General features: G+C 38.3%; 1 protein-coding gene across 2 annotated transcripts in view; it reads right to left on the bottom strand.

Moving 5' to 3' along the window:
• LOC103479742 (rho GTPase-activating protein 29-like) overlaps nucleotides 1–22,982 on the bottom strand; it is a 34,876-nt gene extending 11,894 nt beyond the window's left edge. Inside the window, exons 1-10 of one of the 2 annotated variants that reach the window (XM_008434362.1) lie at nucleotides 22,799–22,982; nucleotides 20,334–20,731; nucleotides 7,115–7,258; nucleotides 2,344–2,440; nucleotides 2,140–2,212; nucleotides 1,829–1,889; nucleotides 1,128–1,277; nucleotides 667–731; nucleotides 435–545; nucleotides 35–115 (exon numbers count right to left, since the gene is read on the bottom strand). In XM_008434362.1, the coding sequence (XP_008432584.1) occupies nucleotides 35–115; nucleotides 435–545; nucleotides 667–731; nucleotides 1,128–1,277; nucleotides 1,829–1,889; nucleotides 2,140–2,212; nucleotides 2,344–2,440; nucleotides 7,115–7,258; nucleotides 20,334–20,640 (1,089 nt within the window). In that variant the 5' untranslated portion in view covers nucleotides 20,641–20,731; nucleotides 22,799–22,982. Of the gene's footprint in view, nucleotides 1–34; nucleotides 116–434; nucleotides 546–666; nucleotides 732–1,127; nucleotides 1,278–1,828; nucleotides 1,890–2,139; nucleotides 2,213–2,343; nucleotides 2,441–4,305; nucleotides 4,585–7,114; nucleotides 7,259–20,333; nucleotides 20,732–22,798 lie in introns of those variants that run through there. The other variant, XM_008434363.2, reaches the window with a different exon arrangement.
• Between the last annotated feature and the right edge of the window lie 630 nt (nucleotides 22,983–23,612).

The following is a 23,612-nucleotide window of genomic DNA, read 5'->3' as shown; positions in this document are numbered from 1 at the left end:
GTTTCAAGTGTCTGTGCAGAGACTTTCAACAAACCATTTTCTTTTGCTCTCTCTGCCACTGCTCCTTAAGGTCCTTCCTCAACTTGTCCAGTTCATTCTTGCGAGCCTGAAGAGGCTGAAAGTAAACAAAGAAAACAACAGCGTGGAGTTACTGAAAGAGCATTTTACAAGAAGTTTAGTCTCTGGATAACTTCACTGTAAACTTAAAGCTTTCAAGCCATTTTGAGTCATCAAAATAAAAACGAAGAGAAACTAACAAATTAATTGATGTTTATGTGCCGTTACATCATTGCACTAAGTATTAAAAATGATTCAAATGGATGATAGCGCTAGCATAATGATGCTTTCAATGTTTTGTTTTGGCAACATGAATCAGCAGACTCAAATGCAAAGGTTACGGAGCAATTCTTTTTAACATAATGATGAACATTTACCTGTATAAATTTATTGCTTTGGAGAGCCAACGCAGTCTGAACGAGCAGCTGGTTGTATTCAATCTCGTTCTTGAACGTGGAAACGTAGATGTCACTTAGAGGCATGTAATCCTGTAGGAAACATGGAGAAAGCAACGTTTTCATGTGTTTTTGATTCCCTCTGTTTTATAACTGTATGGGACACCAATTCAGCAAGAGACCAGTGCCTCAAATAAAGTCTTAAGTTTGTTACCTGCTGACTGGCGAGCGTCGTTGCAGACTCAGCCATTTTGGCATAGCTTTTGGCATACTCGATATCTGACAGAAAAGATCAGCACAAGAAGAAGAAAGCGATCAATGAACTGTACAGCAAATATTATTTATTATATTTCTTCAGATTTTACAGAAAATCAAGAGTGCCAAGAAATTGTTCCTCTCTTGTTGAATAGGAACAATTTAACACTAAACATTTTCTCGATGGAAAATTAACAATTTGAAATAAAAGTGAACTGAAGAACTGATCTTCCAAGTCTGAACTCTTCCATCAGCTCAACGTCCGAATTCAGCAGTTTAATGCAGCAGTTCATGTTTTATCAGCAAGGCACTTTTTAATTTTTCTTCCACTCAAACATTTTAGGACCAACAATCATAATTTTGTTTTTCTGTCACATCCGTTGTATAAATTCATCAAAAGCAGCGTCATGCATGTCTCACCCATGGCCAGCCGTTTCTCCATACACCCCAGGAGGTCTTTAATGTACTTTGACAAGGTCTTTGCATAGAGTAGAGCGGACTCAACCCCACTCTCATTCTTCTGTAGAGCCAAGTCGACCTCTTCTTCTTTTGACAGCAACACCTCTGGGCCTGTGGAACCAGGAGAAGAAGCAGACATCACATATGTGGTGTGACTAGAATGCCCCAAAGCTAAATGTATGCATCTCACTTCCACTTTCCAGCATATGTATGCGTATGCGTGTGTGTGTACGTGTAGGGGGGAGGTAGATTAAAAAAAACAGAACAAAATCAGTGAAGTTGGGAGGGTATGAAAGTACCAGGAACACTTCGACACAGTCTGGTAGCATTATGTTCCTTTTATGTGTCAGAATAGACAACCCTCTCAGCCGCCGGCCACACAGTACTACTCTTCAACAGGCATTGAAATGAGCAACTAGTGTGGAAAGAGCTGCAGAAATAACAGGGGCTGAAGTCGAGGTTTAAGGCGGGTCTACCTCAGGCATTCAAGACTCAGAAGACTAAATTACTCAGCTACAACTGACATTTCAGACTGCCCAGAGCTATAAAGCAATAATTACATGCTTTGTAAAAGAGCCATTAATACCCCTCACATTTCAGGTCAAAGGTGTTTCACACAAATATAGCTCAAAGATAAATAAGTGATTGTGAGGCTAACTTACCAGCGAGTTCCCTGCTCTCCGGAACGTAGCCCTCAGGATCCACAGAGAGGTTGTCAAAAGACTGTGAAAAAGAGGTTTGAGATTAGAAGGAAGAGGAAGTGCACACATACAATCAAAGTCACACATCAGTAGTAGCTGGGGTTTTCAACACTCCAATTAAGTCCAAAGAAAACAAGGTCTTGAGGCTTTTTAAATAGAGGCGGGGTGAAATTGCTGCCATTAGTGTGCCTTTTGAGAACCTTCATGTTTCAAAACAAAAATTAGACTAATATGAGGTCTGAAAGGTGGAAAATAGACAGGTGGTGTCTCACCCTGCTCCTTCTGGTCTGGGGGATCCCCAACCCTGAGCTGCTGTCTTCATCTCCCATAAGGAAGTCAGAAACTCTGTGACGTAAACATGGTAAAGAAGAGAGATTGAGTAGTCCATCGACCAACAAGCTCCTGCCTTTTCAGGTTCTATTTAGCTGGGGCAAAAATAACAAAAAAAAATATTGCCGTTGAACCACAGTACTCACACATTGCCAAATGTGAATGCCAAAGTGTCAATGGATGTGTGTATCTCGCTGAATATAGCCTGCTTGTTTTCTGAATTCACTTCCTTGAAGTTAATGCCTGGGGAGAGAGGTAAAGGTGAGCTAGAACTTCAATGACAAAAAAAATCAGAATCATAAAACCGCTTTCCTGACCTTGCCCACTTAAAAATGTGAGCTCTCCATGGTTAGCCGATGGGATTTTAACACATTAAAAAAATAACAATAAAAACACAAGTGGGAAATTCAGGCAACGCAGGAAGAAATAAAACATTTTAGCCTTCTTTCACATCAAATATTCAATTTTAATGACTAAATGTTTACAACTGTCAGACGTTCTGGGCTAACCTTTACAAAAGATAAAGTCAAGCCCAAAATTATTCAAATGCATGGCAGATGGTACAATTAACATCACTTCCAGTAAGAAGGAGTGAAACATTCAAGCCAGAGTCTCAACATCACTGTGGTGGGAGCTAAAATTAGGGTGATGGCGAGAAGGCTGTCCAGACTCAGAAAGTTTTAGCTCATCACAAAGACGAATCAACAAAATAAAAGCACATACAAAAAGCTTCATAAGAAGCAGCAATCATAAGAATTATCTGAATGCCATAATGTAAATTATTTTCAACATTCAAAACAGTTCTCTACATCCACATTTTAAAAAAATGTCATTACAGACAGACTTTTCTGTAACACTTCTTTGTTTCATCATGTTTTACAAGATGCCAGTCTCCTCTTCTTATCAGGAACAAGCTGCTAATTGATAAAACATCTAAAGCTAAAGCTGCCAGGGCTATAAACAATTTTGGGTTTAACAGGATTTTCTACAGACATGTCAGCCAATCTTTCAAATGGCTACAACACATTGCCAGTGTACTCCTTTACCATTTTGTATTTGTACTATTTTCATTAGAAACTTTCTTGGGTATGAAAAGAAGCCGTCTGCCTATGGAATTATTAGTTTAATCAAACCGGTGAAGAAGCAAATCAACATGGAGCAGACATCAGGAGAAAAGGAAGGCTCAATGTGTTACAGTACAGTTTCTCCGTTTTCCTCTTCTAAGCTTTCAGCTCCTGTTTGTTCAGCACGATGTTGGCAGGCTTTTGGATGGCTAACAATAAAGGTAGACTTTTTCATCATCAGGGGAACAGAGACTGATGTTTATAGTTATTAAAGTTACCCATTCCAAAAGGTTGAAATGTCAATTTCCTAATCACTTTGTTTGTTTTACAGTGACTCCTCTTTGCATTTGTTTCTAACATAACTAATGACTGTTTAGGGCAGGAATGCCAGAAAACATGTTTTAATCTTTGCTTTCACGAAGAGTAATTGGAACTGGCACAAATCTATTACTGTTTTTTTTTCTAATAACCCTCCTAAGCCATACTAAAGAAGTTAGCTTCTGTCAGAGCTAGTAAGCATTTACATACATTCAAAAGTTTTAAAGAACATGACAAAAAAGCACAACATACACAAACTAAAGAAGAAGAAATGTGTGAAGTCTGTATGTCATCCTACCAATTCAAAGCGCCCCTTTTTAAAAAAGCCCCAACGGTCGTCAAGGTGGAAAATTCAAGGAATATTCAGAAACAATCCCAAATTTTCCCTCCTTTGGTAAAAAGTGATCGAGTCCGTCGGTCCATCATACATGCTGCTCATACTCAAAAAACTGCAGCTTTTTGAAAGCTGCTGTTGACAGAGTCCCCGGCAGTTTTAGAAAGCCATCCAAGCTGACATTCTCTGTGAACTTGTGCACCACGCTTTCTTCACACAAACCATTATGCCCAGGAAGATGACAGTTGCAGTGAGCAATCAGAGGAACCGAAGACACAGTGAGTGAAATCCAACTAAGCGGAGTACTTCCTGTCTGCCCCGCAACAGGAAACACTCGCGCAGCTTGAATTCAGTGACATGTAAAAACTACAGACAGGCGTGACAGCTCTTACCTCTTCATTCCCCCACCCGGTATTGTTGTTTTGCAAATGGAACCAGAAAAATGCAGCATTTTGAATACGTAGCAGGGAACTTTCAATTTCCAGAGTGCTCTCGAGCTGTTGTTTCTCCATTTTTATCTTGATTGGAGCAAATTCAGTCCATGTCAGTAACGGACGGGTGATTAAAAATCCGAGAGGTCACGGAATCCCGGGCAAGAACGGCGCCACATTCCAGGGAGACTCTTGAGGCCACCAGAAGAGAGGAGGCGCGGTGCGAGCCTCCCTGTTGTGCACCTCCCCGTCTCTGAATGCTAACACACAGCTCTGCACTGGCTTCTTCCTCAGGACATCCTGTGGGTCTAACAATGATTCCAGACCTCTGCCTCCCTTGTCATAGCTGAAATTTGGGAACTGCATCATTCAAGTATACAGCCTATTGTTTTTTTTTTTCATGACTGACTGTAAACTAGGACATGAGCATTAATAAAATTACTCAAAGTCTTGGATATACCCAACTTTATCGCTGACCTGTCTGCGTTGTATTTTGGTCGCCATGATGCCGTTTGTCCACACAGTTGCTCTGCATTTTATTACGGACGTCAAAGTTAGGTGGAGTTAGTACAAAAGCACACGCAACACTTAGACTTTTATTTTGGAAAATAGATTGAAAAATACCAATTATACTACCGAACAATTTTACAATTTTACTATTATTTATCTTGAATTGTTCAATAACATAAAACCCCAACAAAAATATAAAGTCTGTTTGTAATGTTACAAGCTGAAAAGGTAAGGTGTATCAATAAGCCTGTTGCAATTAATCGCATGATAAATTAAAATTAGCTTAATCATGTCCATTTTAATGATCAATATTTTTAGAAAAGCAATTTTACACAGACATCGTGTGTGTGGTTCTTATTTTCATATTCTTTATTGTTTTGGGGGTTTTTTTGTCATGTTTTATTTTGGATATTTAAAATGTCTTTCTGTTCCAGTGTTAAAAGTTCTTTACAAAAATAACGTTTATTGGTCTTTGAGAGGGCAAACTTGCATTTATATATCATTATCAATATGGTACATCTGTGAAAATGGTCTCAAAACAACTATATCGCAACAATTACTGGGACAATTTATCGTCCAGCAAAATTTGCTAGGTATAAATACTTTTGCTGTCTTCTTTTTGCAATACCACTTCTAAAACTGTGAGCTAATTTAAAAACACTAAGACTTAAATGTATAAAATAATTACTGTTATTCTTAAAGAAGCTAGGATGAATCTAGAATAGGCTACACATGAAAAACACCAGAAAAAAAAAACAATCAGCTCTGCACATGTTTTTTAGTTGACAGGAGAATAAAAAACTAGCAAAGAAAGGAAGTTCAAGCTTTCATTGGAAGGTCCTGCATTTTTCCTGATTTGCAACCGGTGAGACAAAAAAAGCAACATAGCAGCTTCTATCTGGAGTAAAAACTGAGTCAGTACACTGTTAATTACAATCACATTGTTCCTGAGTTATCACAGTCTGCATAAAGTGTTAAATAAAAATAAATAAATACAAGGAAAACAGCTGGAGTGGACACTGTTTCATCTGGAACTAGTTAGACAACCATGTGTGTGGAGAAGGAGGAGCCACTATGGCAGCCATACATATGCCCCAGGTGTCATGTGCAGGCTTCAAAGAGCAACACAGGTGAGAAGACGACACGCTGAACACAGAGAGGGGCACAGGGCCTGTTATCATCTAAACCATGGAGTCTTCCTCTATCATGTCTCACTGATTCATCTGTCTTTTGAATGCTCCTTCACCGGCTCTTTGTCGCTGTCAGTTTGGTCATGCTTTTATGTGTTATGCTTGGCTATGAGGGCTGTCCATTTGAGGAGTCAGGTAATGCAAGGCACCCCCTTGTGGACAGTTAGACTCAAAAGGAGCAAGAAAATTGAAGAAAACAGCAGCACACATCATAGCTTTCTGTGATGTATCCCTTATGTTTTTGTCAACATGGTTCACGTATATTTTTATCCAGTGTTAGAAAACAGAAAATATTTTGACATTTAGTTTAATGTCTTTTAGTGTATGTCATAAAAGTGTAATAAAATAAAGATGTGTTCTCATTTAAAAAATAATAATAATATAGAATAAAATAATTTTAACATAATGTAAAAAAGAAAAAAAAAACTTGAGAAAATTATTTCTGTGTACGTTTTAAGTAAGTTAGTCAATAATCTTTAGCCTTATTGGAAATCTTTTGTTTTCTTTTTGCATTCTGAAAACTGTCAACACTTATCTGAAAAGGCAAGAGAATGCAGACGAGCATTCTTAAGGACTAAGTCACACTTCAGAGACAGGATAGGTGACCAGACAGCGAAATACCTCACAGCTTAGCAAAGGCGAAGAAAAGACAGAAAATGGACAGGCCCTGAAAAGAGGCCTCTGGAGACGTTGAAATAAGGAATGAAAATTACAGCCTTGCTGCCTCCGCTGATCCCGAGTGCAAGTCTGGGGAGGAATTTGTCTGTTGGTCACATCTCCAGCAGATGAGTAGACTTTTTGAGTTCATTGACAAGAAATGGTGACGTATCTGCTGTTTCAGGAATCCAAAGTCTATTGCTGCCATTTTCCCAGTGCCAAATCTACAGCACATCTTTAACAAACACAAGGAAAACAATCCTTGTCTGAACTGTTGTCCTTCGGTGAACCCTCACTTTGAATGACTGATCAAGCGATATGTTTCATGCTAAGATAATCAGATAACATTAGAATTGGGCTTGGGTGCATTGGCATGTCCATCTGCCAGAGAGAAAAAAAAAATAATTTGTCACCTTTGACTTTCGCAATGACAGTGCCAGCAGCTCCAAGGATATCGGCTGAGTTCAGGGTCCGGTGTTTGCCGATGACGGTCTTGAGAACACGGAGCAGCTCTGCCAAGCGCTCCTGCACCAACTCCGGAAGACCCTCCAGGTTGTCTGGGGACAACAGAGAGAGAAAAATAAACCAAGTTGCACAATTCTGGGATTGAATCACGGTAATCTAAATTCTGAACTAATGTCACACAGTAAATTCACAAACATGCCAGGCTTTAATTAATTTTCCAAAGCCAAATGCTATATTTCACAATCACTTAGTCATTTGGCAACCCCGATGCCTTATCGTCAAATTCTTCTCTGGGTAAAAGATACAGTACATGCTCTGCTGTTATTTATCTGAGCCTCAAGCAACAAAAATGGAAGAAGGAGATCGTTGTGGTTAGGAGACAAACACAGATGTATGCAAGTGCTGGTGATGTCACATGTTTTTTTTTTTTCCCCCTTCACACCATTTACAACGGAAATATTGTATTGTTTGCAGGTAGAGCTGTGTCAGCTATGGTTAGGAAATTCATGAACTTAAAAAGGAGAGTATTTGAAAAAAAGTGATCTTTTGTAAATAGTGCTTTTCTGCACTATTTGCATCATACAGCTCAAAATCAAGTCAAACTCATCGTAAACTCGGTTGTAAATTGACACATATGGTAGCAATTAAACAGTTCTATGTCTCTATTTGAAGATAAAAAAAGAAGTCGAAACGAGAAAAAGCTGCATGCAAAGTAAAGATCTTGCAAGATTTCTTTAGCGCCAGTGAGGTTACACAAGATGACAGCGGAGAAGAAGAATGTATAAAATGTGTCCAGATTAGCCCTCTCTCCACTTTTTCAACCATATCACATTCTGTCAGTCCCTCTGCTATGAAAGGCATCCGTTTCTTGCGGAACCAAATGCAGCAGCGAGAAGGAAAATCCCCGTTTAAAGGAGAACTTGTGTAACTATCCTGGCTCTCTACACGGTGCTTATTCTCTATATGACAATAAAGCTTTCAGAGCAAAATAAAAGCCGAGATGAGTAACGCAAGAAACACCAAAAAAAGCAGATGCGAAAAGCAAAAATGTAAAATGTTTGATTTAGCTTCATCAGCAGAGGCGGTGTAGAAGCTGGCACCAGACATTAGGTGAGTTCATGTCTAACTTACTGCTTTGGAATAAGCGGGGGCAGAAAAGTCATCTGTTCTTTGTCAAGGCTACCCAAGCGAGTAGCAGGGCGAGACGAGAGGCAGAATTTATAGGAGTGCTAAAAGGATTTGCCGAGGGAGTTACAAGGCGAAGGTTTGGTGTGTGTGTTACCCTTTCTCCTTCTTCTTACATACACCAGAATTACACCAGAATTCAGCATTCTGGTGTAAAGCATACATAATTTCCAGCAAAGACATAGAACTACCATGATGTGAGTACTTTTGTAGAAGAGACCAATAATATGAAAACAATAATAAATGCAGATTTAGAAAGATCCAACCTTCCTGTGTAGTTATAAAGGAAAATGTCTTTTAAATTGGGTTTCACTCCTTCTTTGTCCTCAGATGAGAGTGAGTGACACCTCAGCACCGTCTTTGAAGTTTGCTTCCCTATAGACACGGATAATGGATGTTCAATAAATGTCCTCCCATTCCTTTCAACCCCCTCCCCTCCAGCCGTGATCAACAAGGCTTTAGTGCTTAGCTCTCGGGCTTTTGAGGATTCTCCTATCAAAGATTTGTGTGGGTTAGTGATTAGCATATAAGAGCCAGTCCTAATCAAATGCACACCTGAGAGTTAGCACTTAGCATGAAACCAGAGGGGCATGACTGACGGTGCTGCTGTGGGATTACAGAAGTGATGGCTATTTGGATCACTCATTTCCTTTTTTACGAACAGGAATTTAATTAGATGAATCTGCCTTCCTTTGTTTACAGTCACCCACTATCAAACGCAGCAGAACACAGAGCAGGTAACCGCTGTGATGAAACAAATAAACAGCAGCCGACCCTTAGAGTGAAAGGTAAACCCACCGATACTGACCTTCTGCAAACAAAGACCAGTCATGTGCTAATTAGAGTAAAGCCTCAAACATCTATTACAGTAACAACATGCACCAGACGTCAGGGAACTAAAGCCCCAACTCCTTCCGTATTTTAGAAAATAATTAAATGTGAATTTTTTATAAATCAGCAAAGATGAACTTCATTATCTAAAACGGTAATGAAGCCTTCCAGACATGCAGGCTCACACATCGTCATACATGTGTGAGTCGTGTTGTCTTCCACACGAAGGCTGTGGTCAGTGGTTCTGCTACAACATGTCATCAAGAGATGCAGTGGAAATTTTACAGGTTTAGTGTGGGAGGTGGTCCATTGTTCCAGCAGCGATAACAGAGCTGAGGCGTATCGTTTAAAGGAAGACCCCCTACCAAAGCCAGCGCAGCCCAAATCTGCCTGCTGCTTTTGGAGCAGCAAGCACATCAGTTGCAGCCACGTTTCATGATGCATCTTAACCATTAATTTGCTACAAGAACAAGATGTTCTTTACTCACCGTTTTATATGTTTACTTAACTAAATGAGAAAGTATTAACAGGAACATATTTAATTCTTTTTACAACATTTACAGTGCCTTGAAGAAGTATGAATGCCCCCTTTTAACTTTTCCACATTTTGTCACGGTACAACAACAATCTTCAAAGAATTTTATGGAGTTTTTATTAGGGTTGTCAAAGTTAACATTTTAATTGCGCGCTTACTAAAATTCCTGGTAAACTGTGTTATTTTGGGAAAGTGTGATTAACACACAGGGTTCTGTACTTTTTGGATCTCGCCTCGTTTGAAGATTATTTTATTTCAGCCGTTTCTCTATGGGACTGAGCTCCCGTTTATTAAAAACGTTGTCTCTAAAAACAGCTCCACTCTTTCTCCACCTCTCCTAATCGATGCTGTCTGACAACGCCACTCACAGCTGACAGGCAGAGAAACAGGAACAACCTTGGAATTATTTTACTGTTGCAGACAAAAACATGTAGTTCAACTTTTTTTTTTTTTACCACAAGCTGTTGTTCGCTACTGAAGCAAACATGCATAAACAATGAACAGTTACATCTGTCCAAATTCAAAAATGGTTTGCTTTGAGCAGCAAAGTCAAAGTCTGTTCATCTAAAATAAAATGTAACTTAATGTAAAGAAATCTGCAGAATTTTAGGATTTTTGGCTTTAATAAGCTCCTCAAAGTGAATCTTCCTTATGAAAACCACTTTCCATTACTACATGGATCAGTTGCCTCTAAAGTCAAGCTTTTTTATTGTTTCAGGGGTTTGCTTTTAACATAGACATCATGTGGAAAGAGTACAAAAACAATTCTTAGAATGATATGCAAATATTAACTAGCTGTCAGCTATTAGGGGACAGCTTAAATTTTATGGTTAAAAAAACCCCGTTAAGTCACTATTTTTACGTTTTTATCCAGTGTTCCTAAATTAATGACATCCAAATTGCTCCCAACAGTTGGGCTGTCAATTTTTTCCACTAATTGAGGAAAAAACATATTTTACTCTCTAAGAAAAAGGCTCGAGGCAAAAACAATTAGACACAGATTAAGGTGGAATCGGTATTTATGATCTGTCTGGAACCCCTTAAACACAAGATTTATTGGCAGGCCTTAAAACTTTAGAACTTTCTTCACCATGCAAACCATAACACTAAATCACAACAAAGTGCTTCAAGATCAACAGAAACTTCTCAAACAAGTCATCCAGAACAATCATCTCCGTTGCTACCAATTTGTATCCCCAGTGTGGTGACACACTCTAACATGTCACGACAAGTTACTGCAAAAGCACACATCTTACTTCTGACTTAAATGAAATACCATGCAGCATCTCAACCATGTTCCTTTTAAATTATTATTGCCTCTTAAATTACTGTGCGTGGGAGTCCCATTGTGTCTGACGCAGCTCCCTTTGAGTCTGGTGCAGAGAAGAACCAATCTAATCCAAATCTCCAGGCGGCCTAACAGAGGTTACAGCCTCTGCTCCCCCCACTGATAACAGCAGGCAATCAACTGGCCAGCCTGGACACGCGATCTGCTCCACATGAAACAAGCCTTGGCAGCTCTACTGACACGGTGCTGCTTGGGAAACAGCCCCAGGGCTTCACTGAAAGACCAAGGAGGCATTTTACTTCCCCCTCCTCCTCTTCCATTTCAGATGGTGTAGGGGTGACACATTGACACCTGAACCATCAGATGATTTCATTTTTTTTGTTTTTTTTTTCAGATGCGTTTCTGTGTACCACATTCCAAACTAGTGACGCACAACTTGCTGTTATCAGTCAACTCATTGCGGCATCATAATGCCCCCTCTAAATGGAAACGATCACTTTCTTTCCATTGCATTTATAAACTACAAAAAAGGTAAGAGAAGGTGAGAGAAGAGCCATGAGCCTCTTCTCTCACAAACAACACACAAGAGAGAGGATTGACGCCACAGATACATCTTGCATTTCTGGGCTGCCGGCTACAGGTGGAATTGTTTGGTAAGGATTCCATCTCCCAGCACTAATTTTCCCCTCTGTCCAAACAAACGCTGCATTGCCGGGTGGTTCTCAATCGATCCCATACCTTGTTAGGAGAGAGAGAGAGCTATAGCATCACACAGGCTGTAAACACCAATCTGAACAGCAACTTGCTTCTAACTATGACTCTGTGTGAGGTCTGTGCTTCAAGGTTAATCACAAGTTTTAAGGGCTTCTAGACAGGAATAATAATAAAATGCTCTCAGAAGTGAGGGGTATGATGGGTCATCCGTATTTTAATTAAGACATTTTTACTGCAAACGTCAATTTACAATCCTGTTGTAAGAATGGGAATATGTGATGAGGCTTGTTTGTCAGAATGAAAGTACCAATCTTTAAGAAGGTATTAAACATACTTTTCATTAAGTCCACATTTCTGTATTAAAAATGTGTTTTTATTGGTCTGACTTCATATTCTAAATCAAATGTCATGTTTTCTAACTGTAAAAAGATAATCTTAATTAAAACGAAAATCAGTGTTATTAATCCATGTTATGTGAACTTAGTTACTTAATTGAATTAACATTTCAATAATATTTTAATTAATCAAATATGACTGTACAAGATCTCCTGGTGAAACAACAGGCCAAATAAATGAGGCTGGCAAGACTTTTTCGTGGTCCGTCATTTTGACTGATGGCATCCAAAACATTCCGTCTTTTATAATCTTACTAATGACATGGGATGTTCCGCTGCATTTAATTCTCATTTGGTTTAATTAATATTCAATAAGTTGAACAGATAATCAAGATCCCATTACACATAACACAGATATACACATCTAAATCAAACTACACCGCTTAAATTATGAACAATTCACCTACTGTGGTCTGAACATGCAGCCTCCTGGTCCACATCCGGAAAACAAATCTGTGTTAAAAAAATCCCATCCGAACTGGACCAAGTTCATAAGCACTGTGTCCGAGCCTTATGCAATTTTAATTAACTTTAATTAAACTCGACATATCATTTTAAGTAAGCTTTTACTGCCTTCTTTTTTGTAGCAACGATTGAGTAAGCAGTGTTACTTTTCCTTTTTATAGCTTTTCTTTAACACGTTCCAGCTAAACTGCCTAGATTAACACAACATAGAACTCTCTTTAGTTTTCTCTGTTCTGTTTGTGCTGCTATACTGGAGGCTGGATTAAAAGCACCACTTCAGCAGCAAGTAGTCAGGGGTGGAAATTGTAATCCATTAAAATGATGGACAACCTTCATATTTAAAAACAACTTAAATATGGAAAATATTCAACTTCAAAGTGCTTATAATTTCAAAAATTTATAATTTTCAAAAATGACACTCAACAATAATGGCTCCCAATCACTAGCAATCATAGCTTGTATTAATCTGATTGATGAAACCTGTGGCAAAAAGTGACAAATCACCATTTTTCTTCGACATTTTTTAAACTACTTAAAATTTCCCCAGCTTGCTGCTTTAATCAATGACTGAGGAAATGTGCTGGAGAACTTTTCAGATTGCTCCATTAAAAAAAACTTTGTCTGATTAACAGTTTGTCATAAGACTTGTTAAAAAAAAAAAAGCAAAAGTGCTTTTTAAAGCTTAGCTAAATGTTTGATACTGGCAAAGACATTATAGCAGCATCTTTCAGTGAGTGAAACTGAATATATTTTTCAAGCATTTTTAAGACCAATAGGATTTAAATCTAACGCCAACAAGAATTATAAAATATAAATTATTTTGTTAATTTATGATTTAGTTCAATTATTTACTCAAGTCTTAACCAACTTTAACTTTCTATGCAGCATAAAATGAGCTTCATACAAGTTTCTTGTAACAAATTTTAAACCAATATTTCAAATCCCTGTTTTCAAGCCAAATCTTAAACACATTCTATCCTGAAGAAGGAAAAAAAATTGTAAAGAGTGTTTGTACACATCCAAAAAGCTAAAGCTCCTTCCAAAACTTCAACTCAGTACCACTGAATGCAACATCCTTCACTAGCAGGAGCCCAAGTGTCAAATACAATCCTCTTCATGACCAAAGTTCTACATAAAAATCCAGCGTCTTCAACCATAAATTGAAGCCTGGGATACACACCCTCACCACAAGCCTGCACAAAAACATCCTTCAGCATCACACAGGAAAGTTACTGCCCAACAAATCTCTCCCATCTATCCAATAAGTTGTAAACCGTTAAGATATAATGTGCTACATTTGACTTCTTTTGATTGAAGCTAATACCTGTAAGTGGTCTCTTCTGGAGGATCAGGCAAACTTTATGTAAGAAGATATGACTGATGAGATAAGGCTTTTTAAAGCAGTGGTGGCTGAACGGCCAGAGAATCCGGTGTTAAAACGGATTCTCCAATCAGGAAAGGACATTTAGGCTTTTCCTGATTGATACCAGTTATCAGTTTCTGAATTGGCGACTCCTATTTTGGCCAATTTTAATTCTTGTCTTTCACCAACAATACACAAAAGTCAAAAATATGCTGCTGGTTCTTTAATACATGTAACAGTTCTGAATCCAACCGAAAAAGAATTAAAAGATTTTCCCAATTAAAGCATCAAATCACATGTCCCTACATTTACATAATTTTTAGTGAACTCAAAAATAGTGCATCAAAGTACAAACTTGGCCTGAAAATACAGGAAGTTTTTTGTATGTATTTTAATAAATGGCAAAACTAAAATTGTCTACATTTCATCTGAAGATATCAGAGCCAATCAAGAAAAAATGTGACTCGATTAATTTATGCTTCTATAAATTAAGCTGCTTGAAATGTATAAATCCTAACACTGCAGGAAAATACACTGAAAAGGTCAGGAGGTGGAGACAAATTAATCCCCCCCGCCCCCCCCACGTGGTTACATAATTGACCACAGAACTCATTTTTAAACAGGAAGTTAAAAAACTAGCCTCTCCTTAAAAGACAAAAAATCCCCAAAAACATTTCAAATGTGTTCAACATGCGCCCTAATGTAGGACAGTAACTCAGTTACATTGTGGTACTCTAAAGCACAGGACAATGCAGCCTAACTGGAGTTCAGCCAAATCCCATCCGTCATCGTGATGACACCCACAGCTGAACAATGACACACGTTTTTATTTTGTGAGTCAGCAGGACTTGTTCCTCAGTCCAAGACATTCAACACTTCTTCTTACACAGCACTGAACTATGTCCTTTAGAACAGTTCATCTCTGACCAAATGTCCAACCCACATCACAAACTAAATACTGGAAGCTTTTAACTCCTACTTCAGGACTTGCAAGCAATGCACTGAAATATTTGAACTACCGTCAAGCGAAACGGTGTCAGTGTGACGTCTGAAGATTAAAAGAGTTAAACTAATCTCTCTCAAGCAAATATGAAAGTGATACAATGTAAGGTAGTGTTCTGATTATTATTTCCTCGTGATAAAGAGAAGTTTGGAGTTAAAAACTTCTGCCCACCCAGCAGCGGCGGTCTATACAGGCTGACTCTAATGTACACCACACACTAAAACACATTCCTGCAATTTTTGGGCTCTATAGAGGGCAAACCACAACACTTCTTGGAAAATTTCCACAAGTTCTGGAAAAGAAAAGAACATTTCAGGGCTAAATTTAATGCTATTTTTATCTTCTTTTTTTTTTGAGGGCACAAAAACAAAAGAAAAGCTAAATAGTAAAAACCAACAAAGGATTGAGTGCTTGTTAAACAAAACTATTTAGTTTTCTCCAGAGATTTTTGTGCTGTAGTTTTGTCTTGCATAGACTTCATTCACATTCGTGCTGTTTTGAGTCTTGCAGGTGTTATCATTTTTTTTTAGATTACTTCAACACAGGGGAAAGTTTCCTCCCATTTCGCATGAGTTCAAGGTTCTAAATACTCATTTTGAATTTCAGATTCTGACACAAATATAAATTTATTTTATAGAAAACGTGGCTCATACCTGCAATTAGCCAATTGAAGGCTACAAGCGAGCATTTGTTTAAGAGGAATGTAGAGTATGCAGGAGAGTGGGGGGAAGGGAACACGGTGCTACTTGTAGACGACTCTTTCTTCATGCCGACGTAAGCCATTGACAAAGCTGTCTTATTCAAATGAAAGGAATCTGGAATGAAAATTTGTGAATGAAGAACTTTTGGCATTTCTCCTACATATCTCTTTTTAATTCAAGCCCTACAGCACTGTGCACTTAACGCTCTTTCTTCGTGACTTAAATTCTTGCTAACCCAGCCATTGTGGGAACTGCAACCTCTTTAAATAGTTTAAAGCTAAAATCAACTCAAATAAAACATTTAACTTCAATAACTTTTAACAATTGCTCTCTTCAATATGGTTTGACGCATAACTAGATGTGTATTTTTACAAGGTGTGAGATGAAGTTATGTTGTCTTTGTTTTTTTATTAGTAAAGTTCACGGTTTACAATTTTGATCATTTAAAGAACTATGGGAAAGCAACAGACTAGGGTTCATAAATCAGGGTGCGTCAGAGGGTCATATGGGTGTTTACAGAGGCTAGCAAAACTAATTATACTCCTTGAACTTTTTCACACAGCGTTGCATTATAAGCAAGTAAAATCCACTGGGATTTTACTGCACAATCTGTGGTGTTGCAATATTGTTGTGTGCAATTTTTCGATTACAAAAGCTTACTGGGATGCCATATTGGGTAGGATATTATATTTTAAGACTCATGCATTCAAGTTCTGCACATTGATAATATGTTTGCTGAAAAAAAAAATCAAAGGATTTTAAAGGATTTTTTTTTTTCAAATGTAGGCAAACATTCAGAAACATCAGCAGAAAAATCAGAGGAAGAAAACTATGTCGATGATAAAATACTCTAGCATCTTTTAAAAGCCTGTCACTATGTTTTCTGCACATTTACTAGTATGCTGCCAACATTTTGTGTTTCAGCGTACCCACAAGGTAGCCACCAAAACCTCAGAATGCATCTAGAATGCACTGTGGTGTGTATTCCATGATAATATACACTTTTTCATGTGACGGATTGACACAATGTAGTGAATAATTGTGAAGCAGAAGAAAAATTATACACAGGTTTTAAGCTGTTGGGCTTTTGCAATAACATAACTCATTAAGCATCAACCTTTTACTTGGATTAAATTCCTCCGCAGTCTTTAGACACCAGCTTATTGTACACAGAGTGACCTGTGGGGGCAGTTACATAAGACAGGGAAAGCCAACATCACAATCAGATCCCTGAAAAAAAAAAAAAAAACCTCAAGCGCAAAACTGTGGTTGTAAATGGCATGAGTCCAGTTAACATAAGCTTACAGTTAACAATGAATCTCCCTGTAGTTTTCCATCAGCCAAATGCAGACTCCTCTTCAGCTGCCTCCAGCTAAAAACTAGCAGGAGCTCAGGGAGACAAAATAAGCATCTTCCAAGCAAAACTTCTAAGTTTGTTTTGTTTTTTTTCAGAGACAGAGAGCAAAGTGAAGCACAGAGTCTGAAATCTGGAATGAAACTCTGCAGGGTCTCAAAACAATCTTAATTTCACACAGTACTCCAGTGACAAACCTTTCAGAGAATGAAAATAATAACAAAGCAGCTGTGATGTTATGTGTTTTGCTAACCTCACCACGTTCCTCTCTACGTTGCCTCTGCAACGTTGTTTAACCGCAGCGAGGGGCTGGTTCTGTTAGGTGGTTTTATACTTGAAGCAAACATCATAGGAGACGTGCTGCTAATCACAACACAAAATCTGACAGGGTGAGATCGTGGGCTGCCTGGAATTAGCTTTGCCATAACAATAATTCCTATTAAATATTTTTGATGACGTCTCTCAGGCTTAAATCTTAGGGTTTATTTACAGGAAAATACTTCCAGGGCGGGAAAAAAATGAAGATTTGAGGATAATAAGAAACAAAAGGCTGAAGCTAAATAAAAGACAATATCCAATTATAGCCAAGTCCTTCTTTCACTGAGTCTGTTCTTCATCTCATTTGTTTACACCTTGGCTTCAGACATGGCGATTTAAAACAGACCTTCAATTGTAACTTTGTCCAGACTTTGGAACCTTCATGACCCTTCAGACAAAAGCCACATGTCCTCCAACTACTGTGGAATGGGAGCATGAGAACGCACAAGTGAAGATGGATGACCGCTTGAGAAACACAGAGACCAGCAAAGCTTGAACCATGGAGCCATCACGTTGCAAATTAGAAGCATGCTTATTAAGGATGAGGCAAGGCCTCAATGACACAGGTCCTCTGCAGTTTGGCAGTAACACGTGACAACCTCTGTGTCTGTCTGATGAGGAAGAGCGCATGCACTCCACAACCCAGCTTTAAAAATATACACAGGTGATGACGGGTGTCTGTTTTTTGAGACGAAGGAACCTGCCGGTAATGGTCCATTAGCAGGAAGCAGGAGCCAGACGGACTGCTAACCATACCCAGTGTTTACACTGCACAAGGCTTCAGGAAATTCAAAAGAGGAATCCATAACTCATCGACTGCCACTTGATCTGCAGACTAATCTGCTTTTAGATCAGATTTTACTTGTGATAAGTTGCTTCCTGGTGGCAGAATTATTAGCGGTTTACTCGTGTTATATAACTACTGATCGAAAAGTTAATTTACTTTGAAGAACTTCACACTTTCTTGATACCATTTAGCAGGTAAAAAAACAAAAAATGATTACTTACACCAAGAGGAAGTGGTTTACACGATTGCGGTAGCATCATGCAACGGTTACCCAATATTTTGCTTTTCTAAAACGTTGGAAACTGGAAACAAATTCAGTGAAAAGCCACAGTCTAAATGACAGTTTGGGGTCGTGCGGTATGATTTCACCCACCTGCTGAATAAGGGGGTTGTTGTTAACTGAAAGGCGAATACCCCAAATGTTTTTGGTGATGGCTCAGAGTAATACTCAGCACAACAGAAGCCAAGGTTCTCACTCCTCCAGCGAGAAGAATGACTAAACAACTCACTCCCTCTGCCCGATATACAGTCGGACCCTGCATGTTTGTTTCTGTGGGTATGCATCTTGCAGAGTGGTGGCGTAAGCCCTAATTAGTGGAACATTCCTTATTAATTAAAAAGTATCCAACTCATCAATAATTTTAAACAGATTGAAATGAAGCCGTTTCATAATGCTGCTTTAGAGCTAAGAAACTTTTTCTTTTTAAATAGCAACCTATAGATATACAGAGACTGACTCATAGTGAAATAAACCTTTTCTTTCCTCTATACAAAGACTTGCCAGCCTCCCACTGGCAGTGTTTATACAACTGTGTGCCATAATATTCATATGTGTGGGTGGAATGTTTGTATGAGTCTGCAAACAAAAAGTTAAGCCATCAAGTAAGCAGGAAAACAAAGAGAAATTGCGTTACCTGTCTCCTATCTACAGTCTGTCTCTTTTGTGCATTTGTGTGCAAGTATTAATGCGTGGGTGAGTGGAGTTGATGACGGCGTAGAAAGTTCTTCGGTGTGTTAAAAGTACATCTGGAGTCTTGACTGGAGATTCTGGCTGATTGACATTATGGTGAATTGTGACTTTTAGTTGGAGCAATACAAAAAAATGTGTCAGTTTTGTTTGAAGCCCTAACAGAGCCTTGTATGTGGCTTCTCTTAAAGCAAAGTAGAGATACAACTGGTTCGCTTTGCTGCCTGTCAGTGATCTGGACAAAAACAACTCTGCTTGCAGAGTGCTAGCTCTCTGAAAACACTGAGATTTGAGTTTCCTTTAGAGAAAATGGCCAAAGAAAGCTAACACAACACCTCGTCAATACTTGTACTTACAGCCACAGCCAGATACTTACATTATAACGTCTCCATCTGACATTAAGTCAGACAAATATAGTTTGCTTTAGGTCATTTAGGATGACCAGAATTATTTCTATTTGTTAATTGGCATAATAATGAGAACGAATTTTTGGTTTCCCATGCCTCTGAACAATTTGTGAAAATCCAGATGATTATCATATTGTATTCTTAGCTTCTGACAGGTTAACTTACAATATTTATATTAGCTACTGACGTGAATTTTGTTCAATATTAAAATCTGGTATAAATATTTCAGGGTGGCCTACAAACCTGACTTTAGTTTACTTAAATGGCAAATTTAGGTAAACTATTGTGAGTAGTTTGTGAATTGATACCAAAATGTTTCACCAAAGTCATAAAGTTTAAAAGACGGTTTTGCCAAATACTGAGCAAACTATTGAATTTGAATTATGAAAGAAATTGAATTTAGCAAATGTTAATTGTATTAATGAAAACAATCTTTAACTGTAAATGTTTAGACTGATGAAATGTCACTCAACCAGAAAAATAGGTACAATGTAAGTAAACATCTGGAGCTGAACATCCATGTTTAAATGCTGGAGTAGCAGTTCAGAAATGCAAAGCAGAAATTAGATTTTACTATCATAATCTTTGTCATGTTATTCTAGGGGCAGTAAAACTAACCATTGCTTTTGTGTTTTAAATAAAAAAGATTAGATGAAGTTATACAAGTTTTACTTTTACAGTGAGACATGACAAGTTTGCCAAATAAATTACCAAAATAATGTCACCAAAAACAAAAGCAGGCAACTACCAAAAGAATAAACTTTACTCACACTAATTTCCCCAAACAGTCCCAACGACAGACATAACATTTAAGGAAAAAAAAAACACCATGTTCCAACTCTATTAGAGCTCACCTTTGTGATGGAAAGCATCCTTGAGGTTCAGAAGCACCTCAGCGAACCACCTAACATCATTTAGTAGCTGCAGAAAGTAATCCGAATCCACACCAGGGGCCCCCATGAGGCGGGTTGGCAGGCCCATGTTGCTCAGAGGGTTGGGGTTCTTGGTGTTGCGACCCATGGTCCAAGTCTTGGTGGATCTGGGCGATACGGATTCTTGGGGTTTGGAGGCAGGCCGTGGAAGCTCCTGGACCTGCTTCGTCCCAGTGCCTCCACCGATGCTGCTGGTGGTGCTGCTACTGCTGCTGCTCTTCCGTAGCATCCCAGCAGTCAGGGCAGCCGCCACCCTTCACAGGTGGCACAGTAGACCGGCTAGCCCCTGAACTCACCACAGTGTCCTCGTCCCTGGACGGCTGAAAGAAAGAGCACCGTCGGTAAAAACAGGAGCTGATGTAACTGAGTTTATGTTGGTGTATATTTAAAGCTGGCCTGAGGCCTAAGTAAATATGGCTGCTGCTTAGAGGCGCCACAACATGAACACTGAATGAGCTCTTAAATTTGAAGTATTTTCTCATCATGTGTGTCAAGAATGGGCAGACTCAAATTCACTCAGACATTTTTGGATTGATATTCAGATTCAAGAATTGCCTGATGTCTCGCTTGAAATTATACAAATATATACAAAATATTTATTATTGAATAGATAAGTAGTTTTGTAAAAACAGCAATAATGCAATGCTGACAATTAAATCATTTCCACAGCTTGCATCTAAGCTGGGGTCACATCTAATGCACAATGTAAACAAATCCCAACAAGTAATCAAAGGTAGGACAAAACTGTGAAGCTAAAGTAAGAGAATTGCAATTACAGCTCTGCTTGTAAAGCTGTCACGATTAGTTTTGAACAACGTGACAACTGAGAGGCGTTTCTACCCATTCGTCTTTGCAAAAGCTCAAGTCTGATTCAATGAAGAGCGTCTGCGAGCGGTCACTTTCAAGTCTAACCACATGCTTTGATGTAAACTTTTAAACTGTTGCTCGGGCTGCATGTTTAATGTCATTGCACTGCTAGAAGAGGAAACTCCACCTCCATCTGTTCTGCAAGGCCTAACAGGTTTTCTTCTAATATTGTCCTATATTTAGCTCCATCCATTGTCCCAACAAGTAGAACCACCTTTCCTTGCCCTGCTGAAGAAAAGCAGCCCCACATTATGAAGCTGCCACTACCATGTTTCACATAGAGGATGGCGTGTTCTGGGGAAAGACTGCAATAATAAGACCAACCAATAACTTTGACTCTAAAAAAAAACTGTTTAGACAGACAGAACACCTTATATGCAATGCCTGACAGGAAGTTGTGGGGACATTACAGTTTCCGTTCTCCACCGGCAAGCTGACTGCAGGCTGTGCAAAACAGAGCTGTTCTTTAATCATATAGCACCACTGCAATACCTGTGCATTTAAATTGCGAGCAGAGTGTGCAAACTCTGGACAGGCACATTTTGAATTAATTTTTTTTTTCACAAAGCAGAATAAACTGTGTAATATAATATCATTTTAATTTATAGTTTAAAAGTACAGTATATGTAAAACTATGGAGGTCTGCATTCCTGAACAGACTTAAAAAGGTAGAGAGGTTAAAGATATACGGTTCTCAGACCAGATGGTGAATCACATAGAAAGCAGACATGAACTAATGGAGAAACACTAATAGATTTATCAACTATCAAGATAATCCTTATTTTTATCTCTAGTTTAGTTAGTTATCCTCCACATAGCTTTGTGTATATATGTATGTATGTGCAACGCCATGCATTATTTTTGTTTCACTTCACAATTTTTAAATCTGAATTAGTTTTATAAGGAACTGTATTTACCAAACAACGCAATCTGATTTAAGTGACTGTAAAACAGAACTGATTCTGCCATGCAATCAATTTTGAGTAATAGTTACTTTAAGGTTTATTGTCCAAACAGTTAAGCACAGTGCTGGATAATCAAATTCTGCTTCAGGCCCCAAAAAACTTCGGACCGGCCCTGAGTGTTGCGCTGTAAACTGTTTAAATCGATGTACAACTTCAGATTAATATACGTTACGTTAATAAAACAGTTAATATTTATTTGCATGCAATGCAAGAAATACCTTTTTAATAAAAGTCATCTTATTTACACCAGTTTCTACTTCGTTTCATTTAGCAAATCCAACCGTTAGAAGACGTTTCRCTATAACTAACCAACGTTAATAACATAAAATAACATAAGCAATCATAATTTTTTAACAAAAATAGGCTCTCACTCATTAAAATTAAGCAACAAGTTAAGTCACCAAGMGAAGCAAACAACCCTAGCTTRAAAACAATAATACTTCAGCTTTTCATTTCTCGCCGACTGAAGTGATGCTGCCTACCGCCTGGAAAACAGCCCGACCGGGTCAGAAACTGCTTTGCTGGCACAGTTAACTGCGCCTTTTTAAAACTCACCTGCCAGGCAGTTTAGAAACATAGTAGTAAGAAAAGTATCAAAACAATGTCTTAAATCTTGTTCAAAGCAATGAAAACCACGGGACGTTCCGTTAGGCAAACATAAATCCTCACAAAGGCAGAACGTTCGTGAAAACCAACTGTACATCGACAAGAAGCAGACTATCAGCAACTCTGGAGTCAATCGTAGWTTACTAGTCTAGTTGTCACGTGACGGATGACTTGCCTTCTCATTGGTTAAATTCTCTCTTGTCTGGTGCATTCAGGTGCCTACGGAGATTTTTAAGTCAAAGGTAGAAAACCACTTTTTTTCTTATTAACTGATTAAAAGACGTGTTGCTATATTTATTTGCGAGTCCAATTTTATGGTTCATCTGAATAACAACAGCGTCTAATGATAACTTTAGGGAGTACACTTATATATTAACACGTGTCAACAGAACAGACGAGTTGAAATGTATGTTTGGGTTTTTTTTCTAGTCAGATAATGTACATATTCTGGGAAAAGTTTAGAATTTTTTTTCCAATCTAATCCATTAATCCATCCACCTGGTGGATGGATGGATTAATCGCCTTTATATTTATTAAATGTATTTATTAAATTCAGTTTTAATTGCATTTATTTTTAAACATATCTATATGAAGTCAAATTAAATCAATTATATAGAAACTTCAAAGTTAATACATTYCAGTTAAATCTGATTCATTCTTGCAGTCATCCATCCGGAGCCCATTATCCAGCCATGTATCTGTGCATTAATTCTGTCCATGATTCAYACATTACCCATCTTACCTAGCAGTTTTYCCATTACTT

The sequence above is a fragment of the Poecilia reticulata genome, linkage group LG17 (assembly GCF_000633615.1).
Source record: "Poecilia reticulata strain Guanapo linkage group LG17, Guppy_female_1.0+MT, whole genome shotgun sequence".
Taxonomy (NCBI): Eukaryota; Metazoa; Chordata; class Actinopteri; order Cyprinodontiformes; family Poeciliidae; genus Poecilia; species Poecilia reticulata.
Note: the sequence above shows the minus strand (reverse complement) of the source record. Positions and strands in the feature narration are given on the sequence as shown.